This window comes from Spizellomyces punctatus (genome assembly GCF_000182565.1).
Source record: "Spizellomyces punctatus DAOM BR117 chromosome Unknown supercont1.26, whole genome shotgun sequence".
Classification (NCBI taxonomy): domain Eukaryota; kingdom Fungi; phylum Chytridiomycota; class Chytridiomycetes; order Spizellomycetales; family Spizellomycetaceae; genus Spizellomyces; species Spizellomyces punctatus.
In genome coordinates, this window is record NW_015971562.1 from 23,956 (window position 1) to 40,920 (window position 16,965).

Here is a 16,965-nt window from a genome sequence, read left to right on the forward strand (position 1 = left end):
AAAAAAAATAGGTTTCAAAGTTTTTTGGCGTCCAAGTTCCGTTCGGACCATTTTTATCCAAAGCGCAGCGGAAGTCAGCTGTAGCTCTCATGTGACCTGTGTCTTTCATTCTTCCATTTCTGGACTCAATGAGATCATGTGATCAGTTATGATTTTTTTTGGATAAGCTCACTTTGTCATTCTGAGTTGTTGATCGCTTGGAGGTTTTGGGCATTTTCACGAGCGGCATTTAACCATCATGGCGGCAGATTCGGTGCAATACCATCTCGAACGGATGGTGCCCGAGTTGGAGGACCTCCAAGAACGCGGCTTCTTTACTGCTGTATGTCGTTGTTCTACCGTTTGAGTTTGTGACCAACTTGAATAACACCATGGCCCATTTTACACCAGGCGGAGATAAAGTCCATTGTCAAACAACGCACAGCACACGAGTACCGTATCCACCGTATCATTCCCCTCAAATCCGATTTTCTCCGCTATATTGCTTTTGAGGAAAATCTGGAGCGCCTGCGACGGAAACGAAAGCGACGAATGGGACAAGAAAAAGAGGCAGCAGCGCATGGAAAGCCTTCTGATCCCTCTGAGCCACCACAGAGCAGTTTATCTGACTATAGTATCATGCGGAGAATCCATGGGCTGTATGGAAAGATGCTGAAAAAGTTTAGCGGGGACACCTTACTGTGGGTTCAGTACTTTGATTGGTGCAGAAAAGTCAACAGCTCAAAGGCACTCGGGAAGAACTTTGCCAAAGCGATTCAGCTACATCCGACAAAAGCCACATTTTGGGTTATGGCTGCTGCATGGGAGTTTGAGCAGAATGCAAATATGACATCTGCACGTGTCTTATTGCAACGGGGCCTGAGGATCAATCCGGAGAGCCAGAAACTGTGGTTGGAGTATTTCAAACTGGAATTGTTATGGATTGAAAAGATCAAGGAGAGGAGAAAGGTTCTCTTCAAGGATGGTGTACCTGGAGGGACGGCAGATGCCGGTCAAGATGACTCCAATGATGAGAGCAGCGAAGGAGTTACAGTTCCACAGCTCCAGGAAGAAGCACATCTCTCCGCTACATCACTTGAACGCGATCCGACCGTCTCATCATCGACCACCCAGTCCTCCGACACAGCCGCTCTCTTGAAACCCACCCTCACTGCAATGCAACAGACCCTCCTTAACGTTCTCATTCCCCGTGCCGTTTACCGCAACGCCATCAAAACCATCCCAAAGGACTTGGACTTTCGTATCGCTTTTCTGGGCATTTACAAGGACTTTGGTGCCGAGACCCTGGCGGGACAAGAAGAAGTTTACGAGAGTTTACGTGAGGACTTTGGCCATCTCCCTGCAGCACAGCGTGTGTTGGCGGAGCGGCATGTTGATGGAGTTGATCCCACTGACCCGGCATATCCGGCTGCACTAAAAAAGGCTGTCCAAGCCTTCAATAGTGCTGTGGAGCAACTGCCATCGTCAGAGATGTGGGAGCGGTATGCAGACTTTTTGGCAACCTCGCTAACACGTGTTCAAGAAGAGAATCTGGTGCGTTTCTTTTGTAATTCGTTTATGGATGACATACCAAACTCACGTTGTTCTTATAGACAAAATACCTCACCCACCTCCTCCTGAAATCCATCACCCACGCCCACACTCACCACTTCGCCACTGAACGCATGTATCTCACCTGGGCAAAACACTCTGCGCCATTACCCGTCCTCCAAGCCGCTCTTGAACGCCTCCCCGGTAGCGCCCAATTATGGATATCCATCATTTCGCACAGTAAGGACGAAGCCAAACAAGAACTCTACGAAAAGGCTATTAAAGCCGTCCAAAAAGATGAACAACACGTCATTTGGACGGCTTACTTGCAGTCGCTGACTCAACACTGGGCTCCTCCCGTCACGGCCGACTCTGACGCTCCCGACTCGTTTTCCTCCATCTCAAACCAATTCACAAGAGCCCTCTCTATCCTCTCTTCTACTCCCCACGAAGACACGATTCTATCCCTTTACCTCCATTTCGCACGAACAGCGGGATTAGGACGTCTTCGAAGTGTTTACGACCGTCTTATCGGCACAAAAACTCGCAGCACGTCATTTTATAGGACCTGCATCGCGATGGAAACGGAGGGTGCTAAACGGCCAGTGTCTGTTGATATGGACATGGTGCGGAGGGTGCGGAGGCTATGGGAAGGTGCACTGAGTTCCAATGTGTCCAATATAGGTAAGTCCTTTGCTAATGTCTATGCATGGGATAGAGTACTCATGGAATGTGTGCGTATCTACAGATACGTGGCTAGATTACATTCATTTTGAAATGACCGTCCCAAAGGACTTTGATCGTGCGGCTCAGTTGTATTGGAAAGCTAACAAATGTGTTAGTGATCAGGAAGAGTTTGTGAGACGGTACGAGGAAATGAAGGGCGGTTTGTGAATTGCGTCTTTAATATACTTGAGCGATTGTACCTGCACGTCGTGTTGCGAATTTGGTGCGGATCCGTGCGTCGTCCCAAAGATGCTTTTCTAAAAGTAAGATCCATGCGCTGCTTCATTGCTACAAGGTGGCACTGACCAACACATTTGATAATGTACAAAAACCATACTACGTTTCCTGACATCTACTTGCGATGCAGTTGTCCTGCGGGTTTTTGGTGTTTATATTGCGTGAATGACAAAATGATTTTGTCGTATTTGAACATGTCACTACTGCTGTCGTGACTTTTGCCGTGCGCAGGACGGAGGTGGAAACACTTTGTCCTGTCACGGCTTTAGCACGCTGTCCGTCTTGGAGAGAGATCATTGGCGTGAGGCATTGCGTTCCAAACTGCGCAGTTCTTGTCATTCGTGTCAAACAGACTTGGGCAGTTTTCAACAAATGCTCCATTGCTGGCCATTCCAACAACTGTCTTCCCTGCTGCTCTTCCCTGCTGCTCTTCCCAATGCAGTTTGTTGACAAAGAAATAAAAAAAAGAAACTCGTCGAAACCTCGAGATCTTTTACAAATGCAAGTTGCCAACCAATCAAAATGACAAAAAACGCGCGTCGAACCTTCTGGCTTGCTTGCAGGACTTGGAGGTTTTTTTTTATTATCCGCATTTCAAACGACGAGATTCTGCGCAATCTTGTAGCGGGTGACGGGTTTACATTTTCGTATTTGTTATTTGGAGGCTGTTTGCGTTGTCGTTGTCGTTCGTCATTTATTGAGGTGCTTTTACTTGGTGAGTTGCAGGTGAATGGAGAGCGGGCGTTGCTAGGGCAAAAAGTTGGAGTTTCGCTGGAGTGTCTATTTTTTCCAGCCAATCGCAACTAGATTGACTTGATCTGTTGTGGATACTGATTGTCAATTCTCTTCCTGGCACCAACAGAGTACGTTTTGGGACACCACATTCCCCACACACAAAACAACCACACGAATCCCCACATCCTACTGCGCAACAACCGTTTGCCATGGTCAAGGACACAAAATACTACGACCTTTTAGAGGTTGCTCCGGGCGCTTCAGAATCAGAGCTTAAAAAGGCTTACAGAAAGCTCGCTCTGAAATACCACCCAGACAAGAACCCGGATGCCGGAGACAAGTTCAAAGACATTTCCCACGCCTACGAGGTTCTCTCCGACCCGCAAAAACGTGAAGTGTACGACCGATACGGTGAAGAAGGTCTTCAGGGCGAGGGAGCCGGTGGTGGCATGTCACCCGAGGACCTCTTTTCCCACCTCTTTGGCGGCGGTGGATTCTTTGGTGGAGGCGGTGGCAGGTCTCGTCCTTCCGGTCCTCGCAAGGGAAAAGACATGGCCCACGCACTTAAAGTCTCCCTAGAAGACCTGTACAAGGGCAAGGTGTCGAAATTGGCATTACAGAAGCAAGTTATCTGCCAAAAGTGTGATGGAAAGGGCGGAAAGGAAGGAGCGGTCAGGCAGTGTACAACATGTGCTGGACGGGGTGTCAAGATTATTATGAGGCAAATTGGACCTATGATTCAGCAAATGCAACAGACGTGTCCAGATTGTCAAGGAGAGGGTGAGGTGATCAACGCAAAAGACCGTTGTAAGGGATGTAATGGAAAGAAGGTGATTGCAGAGCGCAAGGTATGTTTTGTCGAGAAGAGGCCAACTTTCCAAACATCCATTCACATGCCCCTCTTTAGATCCTCGAAGTCTACATTGACAAGGGCATGCAAGACGGCCAAAAAATAACTTTTACCGGTGAAGGTGACCAAGCACCTGGCATCATTCCTGGCGACGTGATCATCGTCATTGAAGAGAAGGAGCACCCCCGCTTCAAACGCAAGGGAGATGACTTGTACTATGAGGCCAAGATTGATTTGTTGACGGCATTAGCGGGTGGACAGTTTGTGATTAACCATTTGGACGACCGGGCCCTTCTCGTGAATATCTTACCTGGTGAAGTCATTAAACCTGGGGACGTGAAGGCTGTTTCTGGAGAGGGTATGCCAGGGTACGTATCATGTGTTTATGACTTAAACCCTATTTTCTGTAAACTTATTCATACTGTTTAGGTACAAACGTCCCTTTGACAAGGGCAACCTGTACGTCAAATTCGACATCAACTTCCCACCCCCCAACTGGGCCGACCAGTCCAAGCTCGCTCTCCTGGAAAATGCCCTCCCGACCCGTCAACCCCTTCCCCCCGTCAAGGGCAAAGAGGTCGAAGAAGTTGTCTTGTCGACCGTGGATCCGATGCAGCAATCGAGGGCGCACATGAATGGTTCTGGAGAGGACGAGGAAGAGGAAGGACATGGACCTAGTGTACAGTGTGCTCAGCAATAAGAATGTATGATAATGCGTATGTGGATGGGTGGAGTGTATGGGTGTGCTTGGGGCGTTTATTTTTTTGATATATGTAGAGCTCTTTTTGCATATGATGCGAGTACATTTGCTCATGTGTTACTGTTGCATGATTTGTGGTACAAGGTTTTATCTGTGCAGTGATGGATCCTGCCGTCTGAGTTGGGTGACATCAAGATCTCTTATGAAAGTTGGTTAAATGGGTGGTATGGTTGTTGATGATCGTGCCCTTTGTTGCCTTACGTCGCGCCATCTATCCGCTCAATAATTCACCAACAGGAACCAAGCTGACACAGACGAGTGCACATGTCAGTGTACATCGACATTCGAGCGAGAGAATATAAACAAATGGATTGCCGTGTTGGGACGTGACGTTGGAGTGCGAATGTTGACTGGTTTGGAAATGGTGGGTGGTGTTGGGCATAAGTAAGACTTGTGTAAGAGTCTATCAAGGAATTGACTGGATTGTAGCGTTCAATGATCGAAATCTATCTATTGCAATGTACAAATGTTTCTTGCCAATATTGGGAGTTATTGACTCTCACATTTGATAAATGACTGTTTATTTATTGTCAAACACATCTGCAATCGTCACTACGGTTTAGACCGTCTTATCATCCTCTTTTTCCTGTGGATACTGGGTCCACGGGAGCATAAGCGGTCCCTGTATTCGCCACGCAAATAGGTAGCTTCTGCAAAACTGTCGTTGGGACACTGGACTGCTATTTTGCGGAACTGTCATGTCCGTCAGTGAAATGTAACGGAGACCGTAAGCCCCCGGGTACGTCGAGTTCCTTTACTAAAATGAAAAAGTCATACAATCCGCTAGAGTTGGTTCATCTCGTCTCATAGAAGCGGTAGAATGGTGGTTATCTAGCATGGGAAAGTCGTTAGATATTCATACGTTTCTTTATTTCATTGTTGGCCTCAGGTTTTCAAAAGATCTATGATGTGAATAAAGTTGGGGCAGAAGACCATCTAACTGACAAAGCTGCTGTAAACAATTAGAAATGAATGCAGTCTTTTTAGATGGGCAAGGTTGGTGTCAAGTTTTCGACTGTCGACTGGCGACGAAGAATTACGAGTTTTATTCTAAATCTTGAGGAGGAATTTGAGATATCCTTCGAGGGCTCCTAAACTCCCCGTTCAGATTACTGATGGGCGCCAGAAAGGACGTCTCACCGTAAATATCGTCGTCCTGTCCGGTTCGGCTAATAGAAAACCTTTTTGTTTGGAATGATAATACTTCAAACAAAATTCCTAGTGAGCTGCTGGACACGCCGAACCGTCCCGACAGTCTTGCCAAAATCAGCTCAACACCCAAAACCCCAAACCAAAAGCATCCAGTCATTCCACCTCCAAAATCTATGGAAATAATTTACAACACCCCACCAACCTCTTCAACGGAAAACACTTTACAACAAAACATTCCGGCTTTAATGCTTTTTCATACACCTCAATCAGTTCCACCACATCCCCAACAGGCCTGGATCCCGAGACGTCCACAAAAATCTTGGTGGGCCGGACACCCAGTTTAAGGATCGCGCGCACATCAAAGGCGTCGAGATTGTGGAAATGGAGATTAGGGAGGTGCGCGAAGCGGGTTTTGGAGATTTGGTGTTGAACAGGGGATTTATCTATTCCGTAAACCTTTTTGGTAACTTTAGTATGAGTGTTGGCAAGAGTCTTCAAGTATATTTGCCGTACACACCTCGACAGCTTTTTGGGCCAACAAGGATGCCGTGACGCCTTGGGCTGAGCCGAGTTCGAGGACGGTATCCGTGGGCGTGACATAGACGTCAATAGCCTTTCGGTATTCATCCACGTTCTCTGTTACGATAATGGGAACGCCTGTAAGGTCATGTTTGGTCATGCCGCGGCGAACCAAGATGGTTGCTAGATGCTCTTGTTGAGAACGACCGTAGCATTTGCTTGTGTTGGATGACTGTGCCACTGATCGGTGGTGAAGTTGAGTTTGGTAAGCGATGGTCGCCTTTCACTAGTTCAAGGTCTCTGGTTGGTGTCGACGCAGCCAGATACAGAAAAAAAGCCATCCGCACGATGGTTTACGATTATGCTCCAGTTCAACAGATAAAAATGATATGATATTCAAATCTACGCAGACAGACAGTATGTGAACTTCAGGTTAACAAAAAACTAAACTTTCAAAGTTCTAGACATCGAACAAAATGAAATACATGAAAAACATGAAAAGAAAACTCCTGAAACTAACGGTAAAGCACAGATATCACTCCAATAGCACATAGCAATTGTAACATGTCCCATCTTATTCTTCATCTTCATCATCGTATGGTTGACCGATTGGTGATGTTTGGTTTGTCCCTGCACCAACAGGTCCAAGGGTCTTGATTGTAGCAGCTCCACCAATTGTCGGTGCAAGATTCCTGCATACTCCTGCATCAAAGTCACAGCCAATTTTGCCTTTAAGTGCATTCTTAAATGTTTCGAGAGGGCAAACCTCACTGGGGCATCCAGGGACAACGACAGGGACTTCATCAGAGAGTACGCGGACATTGTAGCTGTTGTCGGCGCATTTGTTGAGCTCAAAGATGACATTCCCAGCAAAGGGAGAAAATGTTTTCCCATTGAATGCGCGGGAGAGGATCTGTTCGTCCGTAGCGTTCCCGGCGAGCCGATCACCCTTGAAGAGACCCAAGGTGGTAATGATGGGTGCAATCGTCTCGGCGTGCGCGAATTTAAAGATACCCTTGGCAGCATCAGCTGCATTGGAAACGATTTTATCCATGTTGTTGGAGACGGTTGTAACGAGGGAACAAGCCAACTGTTCGTTAATCGGAATTTCGTATCCTTTAACAAAATTGAACCCCAAGTCTTCAGCAAAATCGGCCATGATGAATTCATCGGGACGGAATAGGGAGCAGAACCCGTCTATTTTGCCCTGGATCGTGTTTTCGAATGCACAGAGTTTGAAGAGGTTGGTAATATCTTGTTCGTCCAAGCCTTTCAACTGATAGTCGTTCGCCAAGCGTAGAATAATAGCGGGGTATCGAGCTGACTTAAACTGGGTGTCAGGTTGTTGTAGATATTTTTGGGTATTCTTGGCGTCCACGTAGTTTTTGCAGGCTTCATGCGGACGGAGATCGGCATCAAGTTCTTTAGGGACAATAGCGTTTTTAAGGGCGGTTATTGCGGTGTCAACATTCGGCTCGTCCACCATTCCCCTGATAAAGGACTGACCACTCGCAATGGAGCGGGAAACATTCGTAGAGGCCCATTGCAAAGTTTTCGGGTCGGCAAGGATAGCTTGGTAGCGTTGTTTGATGCGCTTGGCAAGGTCAACGTGGTCTTGTACGCCTTGGGTGGTCAATAACCCCGCCACGGTGTCGCTCCATGGGAGTTGAAAGTTGCTCAGGAATGCCAGCTTGGGATCAACTGGAACGTAGGATTTGAGCTTATCAAGGGTAGAAGTGAATTTCTTCAAGTCCCCTATGGGTTTGGCGGCGTTAGAGCAGTCTCAATGATATCTCAATAAACGTAAAAACCCTTACCCTTAGTGGGATTCCTCGTCCCATGTCGCGCCACGAGTTGAACCTGAACCGTTGTGCAGGTTCCCTCCCCAGCCCTGCGGTACTTTGTTCGCGGCTTTGGCGCGTTCGAATAAGTAGAGACGACGCTCCCAACGTCCGGAATATTGTAGGGAGACTTTGTACTAATGGCATGGTCCAGCGATGGCTTTGCCAGAATCGGGAGCGTGTTATCAATGATTGGGTCAGGGATTGCACCAAAGGAGGTTGCCACCAGGCCCATGGTGAGTCCAACGATGGAGAGATGATTGAGTTGAGGCATTCTATGAGTTCTATGAGATCTATGGGGAGTCTATTGGGGGAGTCTATATATCTAAGTTCTTTGCCTTTCGCTTGACGGCTAGAAAGTGGGAGGAGAACATCCCGGTTATTTATATTCCTGCAAAACTTGTTCATTGCAATGAAAACTCATAAAGAATATTTGAGTAGACTCCCCGAGTAGGATTTTTTTTTTTAGTTTTTTGGTTAAGTGGACTAGAGCAGGACGACTCAAAGTTGAGCATCAAAGTTGGAAGCCTACCCTTCAACCACCGACAAGAAGGCTCCTATTCGTTTGGCCGTGTTCCTGAATTGGATGTCCGTACCCAAATAGACAATGTTTCAACGATACCCTCCTTGTCCAGATGGAATGCGCAAGTCGAAATTCAGATGAACGTAGCTCTTCATGAAACAAGCACGACTACCAGTTAAGCGAATGTTCTCCGGAGCGTTCCCATAAGTCATTTTTTTGTCGCCTACTCTTTTTTGCTGGTGGGTTTGGCATAAGAAAGGTCTGTTTCGGGTCGCTAGTCACCACGACGTGAGCGATTTCCACGCGAATGTTTCAAGGCCCGGTCTTGGTTTCGTTTTAGCTTGACGTATTGAGACCAAAACCCCAACTCAACAACGAGCTGCAGAGAGGGTTCCCCATGAAGCAAGTCTCGAACATCAAGTCTCCTTGGGAATAGAGTAGCTATTGGAAAAGAATTATTCCACAAGCACCAACATTCCACAGCAAAAAGTCAGGGTAGTTTGAAAAACGACTAGGTTTCTGGGAAATTAAAGTTATGTACCATGTAATTGGAGTGTAAAAATCAGATCTGCCCAGAGTCAAAGTTTTTTAAAGTTTGAAAAGTGTCCAGTGCTGACACACATGCACTGGTAGCCAATGATGCTCGATAAAGCTCTTGAATGCACGGCAATGTTTCCACTCAACTGCATCAAAGTTGGGGTCTCTAGCCGACATATACATTTACAATGCAAACCTCATTCGTCAGGGTGCTCCCAATGCCCCCAGGCAATGACTTGCACACAGCTAAAAGAAAAATAGTCTTCCAGACCTTATCCACTCAGAATGCCCACCATCAGTTACACCATGGTGCAGGTTGAGTAATGCTGGGCATGGTAGTAATATGCAATACGCTTCCCCGTCCCCTTGAGATCTTTTCAAAATTTTAATGGATGAATCGACGTTGTGCTGCTTGTCTGTAAGCTTGGATGAGAGGTCCCAGCTTCATCAACATTTCCACACCTCATTTTAAGGTTTCAAGCCAACTGTTATGGTTGACATGATATCCTGCGAAGGACATAGATGCTACAATACTCCAACTCGATCCTACCACCATTTTTTCGCACTCCAAGTCTAGGCCAGTTGCTTTTGACTAGCTGCATTTTGGGTCATGTAATGCTTGCAGAGTACGTAAGCATCTCACGTGGAATACGATATCCACCCCGCGCCGAACGTTCCATGCCAAGCGTGCTGTGTAAGACCCATCTTGGCACATTTCCACACACAACATTGCCTTTGTTGACTCTCTCCGATCTACCATCCGAGTACCGTTGTCGCCCACCTACAGCAGTCTATATCGTCTGGGTTTTGCCTTTGTGTTTTTGCTTTTCGGATTTATCTTTTATCACTGCAACTTGCGAGTGAAACATGTCTCTTGGGTCGGAAATCAAGAGTGGAAAGTTTACAATTTATGCCCAATGGTATGCTATCTTTGAACTGAAGGGCTTACGGAGGGATATTTTGGGTGGAGGATATGCCTGCATAAAGGAGTCTGTACGGAAATAGCGGAGCGCTTTGGTCGTCAATACACCAAAAATGTTGATTCTGGAGAAATGGATATAATCATTTTACTCACCTGTCGTCTTTTGTTCCTATTCAGGGCCGCTATTTTATCAGTTATCTGTAAGTATCTTTTGTACATTCGCACTGCGTTCACTGTTGCAACTAGCTCATTTTATTTGCCTCAGTCCTGATCGTATTTAGCATCACAAATTTCATCTCTGTGCTTCCCTTTGCAATCATCTCATGGTATGCAGGTTTCATTTATATTCTTGTAGCTGAAACTCAGTATCGGTTTGTCGATGGATAGGGTGGAAGCATTCTTCATGATTTGGCTCGAAATCCCTTTGTTGACGGTTTGTTTGCCAGGCGGTCCAAAGATGTAAGCATGTGTTTTGGTCAAGTGGCCCTTTGATTCTGTTGTTGACAATGCTTTGAAGTGAGTCTTTTAAACAATTCTTTGCCAACACTCTGTTCCGATCGGCTCTTTACGCGGTGTAAGTACTGGTCTCCCCTCTTAATGTTAAATCTTAATGAATTTTACAAACGCCCCTTGCCAATTACCAGGTTCGCGGTTCTCATCTGGCTATCGATCCTTATGCAAGCTACCTCGTTACTTACCGCAGCCATTACCCTAACACTGACATGTGTTTTCTATCGTAAGCTCTCGTGTCTCTCTTCATTACCCTCAGTCATCCCCTTACACCTCTCCTTTCACAGTGATCAGCGTGTTCAAAAAGGAAGAATTGGAGCGAAGTGGTGTGACAGGTGGTCAAGGTGTTGCTTCGGCAGCAGCCATGGGGCGAGTGTAGAGGCGCATGGACATGCTTTGAAAGACGGGATACATGAGAAGAACGTCACGGAATCCAGTGGAAAGTTACGATATCTGCACATGAAGAGTAGATAGTGAATAATGTGCTAGATGAAATCTTACACAAGAGTGCTGTGTGTCGTCACCGCAAGGGATGTCTGCCTGGAGAGCTTGTACATTTTGCAAACAACGCATAGGATATATCTGTATTATTAAATACCCATCTATCCATATCAATTGCTGATCAGTGTAGGTGCCCCGTTTTCGCTCAGCCAGCTTCATCCCATTCAATACCCGACAGCTGGCAACGGCACGACACCACTCCTCCCTGCTTCATCAATCCTCATCAAAACCGTGCTCAAGTTATTTGGCATGTGATCGGCAGCCATCGAGATGGAAATCTCAATCTCTTGAAACTCTTCAGGGGATGCCCACACGGGGCGATAGGTATCTCTTCTTCTCCGTGCTTGAGATCGTGGGCGTTTACGAAAGCATTTCGAAAAGAAGCTGCGACGCGTCGTGTACTCTGGTTCAGAGTCATTATCAAAATCGTCGGAAGCTGGACGGGAAAGGAGGGCTACGGAATCAGAGCTGGAGGGAAGAGTGGAATAGGAATCTACTGATCCAGGTATCCGTTCTTTGCAAAAGTAGAGGACGCGTCCAGGTAGATATGTTGTGGGATATTCATCGTTCCAACTTCTCTTTCTCCTCGACCGGTGTTCGCCAATTTCCACATCCCTCCACGCCCCATCCATTACATTCACCTGCGGCCCATCCAGACCACCATCCTGTCCAGCCCGTCGCTCATACCATGGCGCGCCGAAACATTCTCCCAGCAAAAACGATCCCAGTACGCGTACTTTGTGCTCATTGCATGTATCTATCAGATCATTCACTTGTTGTTTGAGCTTTTCTACCGTGTTGCGATTGAGACGGGGGACAATGTCAGAGCCGAGGACGACAGATGTACAAAACGTGGCAAAGTATGCATTAGCTTCGTGGGTAATCATACATCCAGGAGGTGAATATGCAATGGCACGAGCGGTGGGATAGGAAGTCGTCCGAAGAAGGAAAGCCAGTAGGGCAGCAACGCCCTAAATACGTCAGGGATATGAGCTTGTTGGATTCCCATATGGCAAGTTTTCCGCATCACAAAAGTTCACTTACCCCTCCCAGCGAGTGGCCACAGCATACTAAGCCATATCCTTTATACCGACTATTCTCCTCCAACAACAGCCTCCTCAGGGTGCCTGAAGCCTCCAGCTCGTCCTTCAAATTCCTGGCCGTTCGAAACATCCCAGCATGTGTGTAAGCCTTCACATCACCAGCAAGCCCAGGAACCGTTATTTCTTCCAAGTCGCAATGCAAATCCACCAATACATCCGCCGTGGACAAGGTACCTCTAACGGCAATGACAATCGTCTGACGCGGGTGATCAAAGCATATTGCAAACGGAGTGCGAAAGAGGCCTCCTTGTAGAGATAGGTATATGAGATCGGCATGTGGGAGTTGGTCCGAGAGAGTCGGAGATGAGGGCAGGCAGGGAATGCAGGATGTTGCAGTAACTGTGCGGATGGCGGCAATGGCGGTGTCTGGTGGTGCGCGGGACCATGGGCAACAAAGATGATATACTCCACGTGTAAAGTTGGTAAACATAAATAATGGTAGCCCGTAAATGGACTCTGCATATTGATAAAAGTAGGTAATGTCTTGGATATCTTCATATCGGGGAATGTCCAACGCTGTGGGCGCAGGAAGGGTAACAGATATTCTTGGGGACGTGTGTTCCGAGCTTGATCGATTTACCAGCGATTCTTGAACTGCCAGTGATACCCTTCTCGTCCCCATTGCGTGCTCTTCCGATCCGGAAACGCGGGCTCCCAGTTGCTCACTCGGCCATTTCTTCCCGCTCATCAAAGCTCTAGCAGCCTGCTGTTTCCGCCTCAAAAGGACAACGCCAACCAAAATATCACTAGGGACTGTTTCCACATCCTCCAAAAACTCTGCAAAAATCCTCGCAACATCCGATAGCACATCGGGTTCGTCCCCGCCGGACCCACCATCCACGGTGCCCGATCTGGAATGCGAAACAAAGAGAAAACTCAACCGCGTTCGCCAGAGAGCGGTGCGGTCGATGCTGTCAACATTTAGGGGTGTTGATCGGAGGTACAAAAGAAGAACCGCTATCAGGTAAACTGTCACCGCGGCGGTACTCAGGTATATCAAAGAATGGATAAGGAAACCAATATGGGAAGCTGGCGTGCATATGAGGGGATCTGAGCCAAGAATGAGGTGGAGACCGTAAACCTGTGTTGCCTGAGAGAAACGAGAGGCGTTGTGTATCAGTAGATATCCAAATGTGTTGAGCAACGGGGCGGGAGCTGCGGCTTACCCTAACCTACCAGCTCCAAAAGCATTAACCCAGAATGACAATATATGGGCTTACTGATTGCTCAAGAGACCACACATCAGAACGCAGGCATAGAGTTCTCAAAGAACAACCGAAAGAAAACGAGGCACTCACTTGATATGCCTCCTTGGCCTCGGGTCCGCAACGGTTCCCTGTAGCGACAAATACGCAATACACGTTTCTGCCACTAATTCCATAACAAGAGTCACGACGCTCATGACAAGGTACGTTTCAAGACCATTTGGATTTGTGCATGTTCCTGGTGGGTTGTTACGGGTTTGGTGGTATACCACGGCTGCACCTAGGAGCCTGCCTTCGAAATGAGAACCGCGATCACTATATAAGGAAGACGCAAGTCACAGACCATATCGAGTGCACAACAAAACCATACAAGGCCGGGAAGAAGAGATCATCACTACCGACGTGCCATCGTCGGTTGAAGAGAATCAAGCTTGGCATTTCAACATTTGTCAGGACGAAAAGTAAAGACTAGGCAAGAGTGTCAAAAAGTCCGCCTGCTCATGGTCATGCGTGAGGCACAGTCATTTCAGAATATAATGACTGTGCCGTACACGTGTCGTTGCTGCTGACGTGATCTGCTTGCGGCTGCATCAACGACGACGTCTGCGATGGAGGGGCAACTTCAAACAAAATGGAAATGGGATGGAGAGTGCACAAGTGTTGATTCCACATGCATATGCAGTACTAGCTAGATCTTCACTTTCAGTACGATTTGGTGACACTACGTATCGAACGGTTCATACGCCTGGCAAAACGTGAGTGTTTTAAAGCTCCCATGCGATCCACTATCGCACATGGCATCCGATATGACATGCTGATCACTTGCCGTACGTCGCATACTCTTTGGCTGTGCTATTGCTGTGCATAGTTTTGGCTGTCTACTCGCCAGCGTTTCCAAAATGCTCAAATAGATCCCATTACGCTGCTGACAAGCCCCCCTGTGACCGCGCCACCTGCGTGATATGCCACGTCAACTCCTTTGTCGCTTTCCCACCGTTTTTCACCTGCTCTTTTCTATGCTCCACCTTTGCCAATACGTTTGAATTGCCGCTTGCGGACGAGGACGGAGAGAGCAGCAGAAGCAAGGATTGTCATAGTGTTAACATTGTATTGTTTTTAAGGTAAGCAATTATGCATAGCGGGCAAGCACAGAGCCGACAGAACTGACAACACAGTTGCGTTCTTTTTGGTTTCCGAGATGGCAGACGAAATGGAGTTTCACGATTTAGTCCAGGTGAGTTGGATTTACATGTATGGGACAAAACCTGCCAAATTGTCGTATGGAAACATGGCAGAGCTGGAACTTTAGAGAGCACATCAGAGTACAGTAGAGCTACCATCCCGGCTATCGCCTATTGATTGTCATACTGCCCCCTCTTGACAACCTGCCTCCCATATGGTTTGGGTTGCTGACGCTCTTGTCGGTGCTCAAGGTTGACTGGGCTGGTGAAGACGGCGAGCTTATTGTGAAGTCACCGCCTTCTCCTCCTTTGTCCTTTCATAACGTGGGAGATATGGACAAGGAAGAGATGCGCGAAAAGGAGATTACTGAACAAGAGGAAGAAAACGTGGAAAACAGTTCCGAGGTGTCGACTGACGGCTTCGATGATTTGGGTGTTTCTGAGGAGCCTGTTTGTAGTGCGAAGGAAGAAAAGAAGATCGAAGACGAGCCTGTCATCCTTGTACAGAATCCGGTGACGGATTTACCTGCACCAGCTACTCCTGCTATGCCAGTTACCATTCTGTTTACGGGCCATCCTCTTCCACCGAGTCATCCAATTATAGCAAGCTTTTGCCACGTGGCTTCACGGACACGCATGTATACACTCACCACTCTACCGTCAGGCGTAAAACCTACCATTACCTTGCATGTCATTGCGGACTTGAATGCTCTGTTTATTTCTGCCATGAATGGCACTCTTGTCGAGACGGCAGCTCGGTCTCCGATTTTCCTTCCTATTGTTTGTCATTCGGCCAACACCGACAAGTCAACCCAAGGAACTATTACTTTGGCGGTACGCAGAGGATTGGCAATCTGTGGCATTGAGTATGTGAAAAATGGCACAGGCGGAGTGTTCACTGAGCGAGAGATTTGTGGGATGAGTAGGAAGCAGATCATGTCGATTGTGACCAATGGAAAGATCGAGGAGGATGAAAGTCCAGGCTACAAGTTCCGCGAGTCATTGGACATGGCTTTCAAGCTTGGCGGGCCATGGATTTTAGGCCTCTTGATGAGCTGGCTGTTTGTATTTGCGGTGTTCACTGTGTGCAGCTTCCATCGGGGAAGTGCATTGGGAGGTGTTCGCAATCCAGGGACGATGATGCCTACCAACGCTCAGCAAGTAGTCGGTATGGTTGACAGGGTAGTGAGCGCGATTGTGGAGGATTCTGAGAGTACCATTAAAATGGAATGGAGTCCATCTTTGGCTGAAGTTGAAAACGGTGAGCACATCAAACGCGTCGACTTTAAAAGCAATTCTTTGACATCAGCCATGCAGATCATCCTTCGCCAGTACCATCTACAATGGAGAGTGAAACTTTAACCCCATCTATCCCAACTGTGGCTAAACAAGCTGAGCAAGTGGATAAGACAGAATGCAGTGAAGAGGCTACAGAACAAACGGGCAAAGCGCCGGAGGATCAAGTCATCGACCAAAATTTGGAAAAGCATGAAGCTGACGCGGACAATGGACCCAAGAATTTCCCGCAACAAACTCCTTTTAAACCTCTGATCAGTTCAGTTGCACTCACTCTTCCAGCCGCGGTTGTTCTTCCAACTGCACATGCCCCCCCTCCACAGCATATATTACCATCGAAAACGGGGAACACCACGCACACCACACCACTCATCACCCTGCCCGCATCGCTGCCGACACTCTTTAACGCCTTGCAGGCAATTTTCAAGGTAGTCATGGTACGGTGGAAAAGAGGTGTAGCGCGTTTGAAGGAACAGATGCAGGTTGAGGGAAAGATGGTGGTAGAGTGGTTAGACAAATGGTGGAATGGCCATATTTGATGAGGGAGTATGGCGTCTCTTGTGGTGGTGAGAAGTCTTGCGTACGATCGCAGCAGGCCTTGTACAATAATTGCAAACTGGTGAGTACGAGAGATTTTGTGTAAAGAGGCGGTGGTTAAAGTTGCGGCGTAATCTCTTGCTCTTTTGTCTTTTGTGAGTTGTGGCTTTTGTATATATGAAAAACAAAACATATTGTCGCTTTTACGATAGCATTTGGATACGAAACGGATCGTCAAGTGGAGATGCTTGTATTTACTCAAGTCCATCAAGAGCGAGCAATGGAACGGAAAGCTCACCC

General features: G+C 47.4%; 7 protein-coding genes across 7 annotated transcripts; 4 read left to right on the top strand and 3 right to left on the bottom strand.

Moving 5' to 3' along the window:
- Window positions 1-199: 199 nt before the first annotated feature.
- SPPG_08759 (snoRNA-binding rRNA-processing protein UTP6) lies at window positions 200-2,589 on the top strand. The gene is made up of 4 exons (XM_016756914.1): window positions 200-322; window positions 391-1,533; window positions 1,593-2,214; window positions 2,279-2,589. Exons 1-4 carry the CDS (start codon window positions 239-241, stop codon window positions 2,422-2,424), a joined length of 1,995 nt encoding a protein of 664 aa, XP_016603859.1. The 5' UTR covers window positions 200-238; the 3' UTR covers window positions 2,425-2,589.
- A 340-nt stretch (window positions 2,590-2,929) lies between these two features.
- SPPG_08760 (chaperone DnaJ) lies at window positions 2,930-5,315 on the top strand. Its single transcript, XM_016756915.1, has 4 exons — window positions 2,930-3,208; window positions 3,356-4,076; window positions 4,136-4,446; window positions 4,508-5,315. The coding sequence occupies exons 2-4, from the start codon at window positions 3,438-3,440 to the stop codon at window positions 4,776-4,778; spliced, it is 1,221 nt and encodes a 406-aa protein (XP_016603860.1). The 5' UTR covers window positions 2,930-3,208; window positions 3,356-3,437; the 3' UTR covers window positions 4,779-5,315.
- A 285-nt stretch (window positions 5,316-5,600) lies between these two features.
- SPPG_08761 (uncharacterized protein) lies at window positions 5,601-6,707 on the bottom strand. The gene is made up of 2 exons (XM_016756916.1): window positions 6,508-6,707; window positions 5,601-6,446 (listed from the first exon to the last, which is right to left on the bottom strand). Exons 1-2 carry the CDS (start codon window positions 6,667-6,669, stop codon window positions 6,162-6,164), a joined length of 447 nt encoding a protein of 148 aa, XP_016603861.1. The 5' UTR covers window positions 6,670-6,707; the 3' UTR covers window positions 5,601-6,161.
- A 371-nt stretch (window positions 6,708-7,078) lies between these two features.
- On the bottom strand, window positions 7,079-8,585 carry SPPG_08762 (uncharacterized protein; the record flags this gene model as incomplete). Its single annotated transcript, XM_016756917.1, has 2 exons — window positions 7,079-8,264; window positions 8,327-8,585. 2 exons carry the CDS (start codon window positions 8,583-8,585, stop codon window positions 7,084-7,086), a joined length of 1,440 nt encoding a protein of 479 aa, XP_016603862.1. The 3' UTR covers window positions 7,079-7,083.
- A 1,506-nt stretch (window positions 8,586-10,091) lies between these two features.
- Window positions 10,092-11,617, top strand: SPPG_08763 (uncharacterized protein). Its single transcript, XM_016756918.1, has 7 exons — window positions 10,092-10,330; window positions 10,510-10,532; window positions 10,598-10,658; window positions 10,720-10,791; window positions 10,850-10,906; window positions 10,977-11,068; window positions 11,130-11,617. Exons 1-7 carry the CDS (start codon window positions 10,278-10,280, stop codon window positions 11,219-11,221), a joined length of 450 nt encoding a protein of 149 aa, XP_016603863.1. The 5' UTR covers window positions 10,092-10,277; the 3' UTR covers window positions 11,222-11,617.
- On the bottom strand, window positions 11,381-14,113 carry SPPG_08764 (uncharacterized protein). The gene is made up of 5 exons (XM_016756919.1): window positions 13,995-14,113; window positions 13,745-13,939; window positions 13,623-13,665; window positions 12,388-13,536; window positions 11,381-12,314 (listed from the first exon to the last, which is right to left on the bottom strand). The coding sequence occupies exons 1-5, from the start codon at window positions 14,087-14,089 to the stop codon at window positions 11,508-11,510; spliced, it is 2,289 nt and encodes a 762-aa protein (XP_016603864.1). The 5' UTR covers window positions 14,090-14,113; the 3' UTR covers window positions 11,381-11,507.
- A 736-nt stretch (window positions 14,114-14,849) lies between these two features.
- Window positions 14,850-16,667, top strand: SPPG_08765 (uncharacterized protein; the record flags this gene model as incomplete). The annotated part of the gene is made up of 3 exons (XM_016756920.1): window positions 14,850-14,885; window positions 15,085-16,093; window positions 16,150-16,667. The coding sequence occupies 3 exons, from the start codon at window positions 14,850-14,852 to the stop codon at window positions 16,665-16,667; spliced, it is 1,563 nt and encodes a 520-aa protein (XP_016603865.1).
- Between the last annotated feature and the right edge of the window lie 298 nt (window positions 16,668-16,965).

Bases quoted from the DNA above. Each gene is read 5' to 3' on its own strand.
- SPPG_08761 (XM_016756916.1), bottom strand. From the start codon at position 6,669: ATGACCAAACATGACCTTACAGGCGTTCCCATTATCGTAACAGAGAAC. The intron at 6,447-6,507 runs GTGTGTACGGCA...GTTACCAAAAAG, and splicing joins TGGCCCAAAAAGCTGTCGAG to GTTTACGGAATAGATAAATC.
- SPPG_08763 (XM_016756918.1), top strand. From the start codon at position 10,278: ATGTCTCTTGGGTCGGAAATCAAGAGTGGAAAGTTTACAATTTATGCC. The intron at 10,792-10,849 runs GTAAGCATGTGT...AATGCTTTGAAG, and splicing joins TTGCCAGGCGGTCCAAAGAT to TGAGTCTTTTAAACAATTCT. The intron at 11,069-11,129 runs GTAAGCTCTCGT...CTCCTTTCACAG, and splicing joins ACTGACATGTGTTTTCTATC to TGATCAGCGTGTTCAAAAAG.
- SPPG_08764 (XM_016756919.1), bottom strand. From the start codon at position 14,089: ATGCCAAGCTTGATTCTCTTCAACCGACGATGGCACGTCGGTAGTGAT. The intron at 13,940-13,994 runs GTCTGTGACTTG...TTTCGAAGGCAG, and splicing joins TTTGTTGTGCACTCGATATG to GCTCCTAGGTGCAGCCGTGG. The intron at 13,666-13,744 runs GTGAGTGCCTCG...TTGAGCAATCAG, and splicing joins AGGCCAAGGAGGCATATCAA to TAAGCCCATATATTGTCATT.
- SPPG_08759 (XM_016756914.1), top strand. From the start codon at position 239: ATGGCGGCAGATTCGGTGCAATACCATCTCGAACGGATGGTGCCCGAG. The intron at 1,534-1,592 runs GTGCGTTTCTTT...TTGTTCTTATAG, and splicing joins GTGTTCAAGAAGAGAATCTG to ACAAAATACCTCACCCACCT. The intron at 2,215-2,278 runs GTAAGTCCTTTG...GCGTATCTACAG, and splicing joins TTCCAATGTGTCCAATATAG to ATACGTGGCTAGATTACATT.
- SPPG_08760 (XM_016756915.1), top strand. From the start codon at position 3,438: ATGGTCAAGGACACAAAATACTACGACCTTTTAGAGGTTGCTCCGGGC. The intron at 4,077-4,135 runs GTATGTTTTGTC...GCCCCTCTTTAG, and splicing joins AGGTGATTGCAGAGCGCAAG to ATCCTCGAAGTCTACATTGA. The intron at 4,447-4,507 runs GTACGTATCATG...CATACTGTTTAG, and splicing joins TCTGGAGAGGGTATGCCAGG to GTACAAACGTCCCTTTGACA.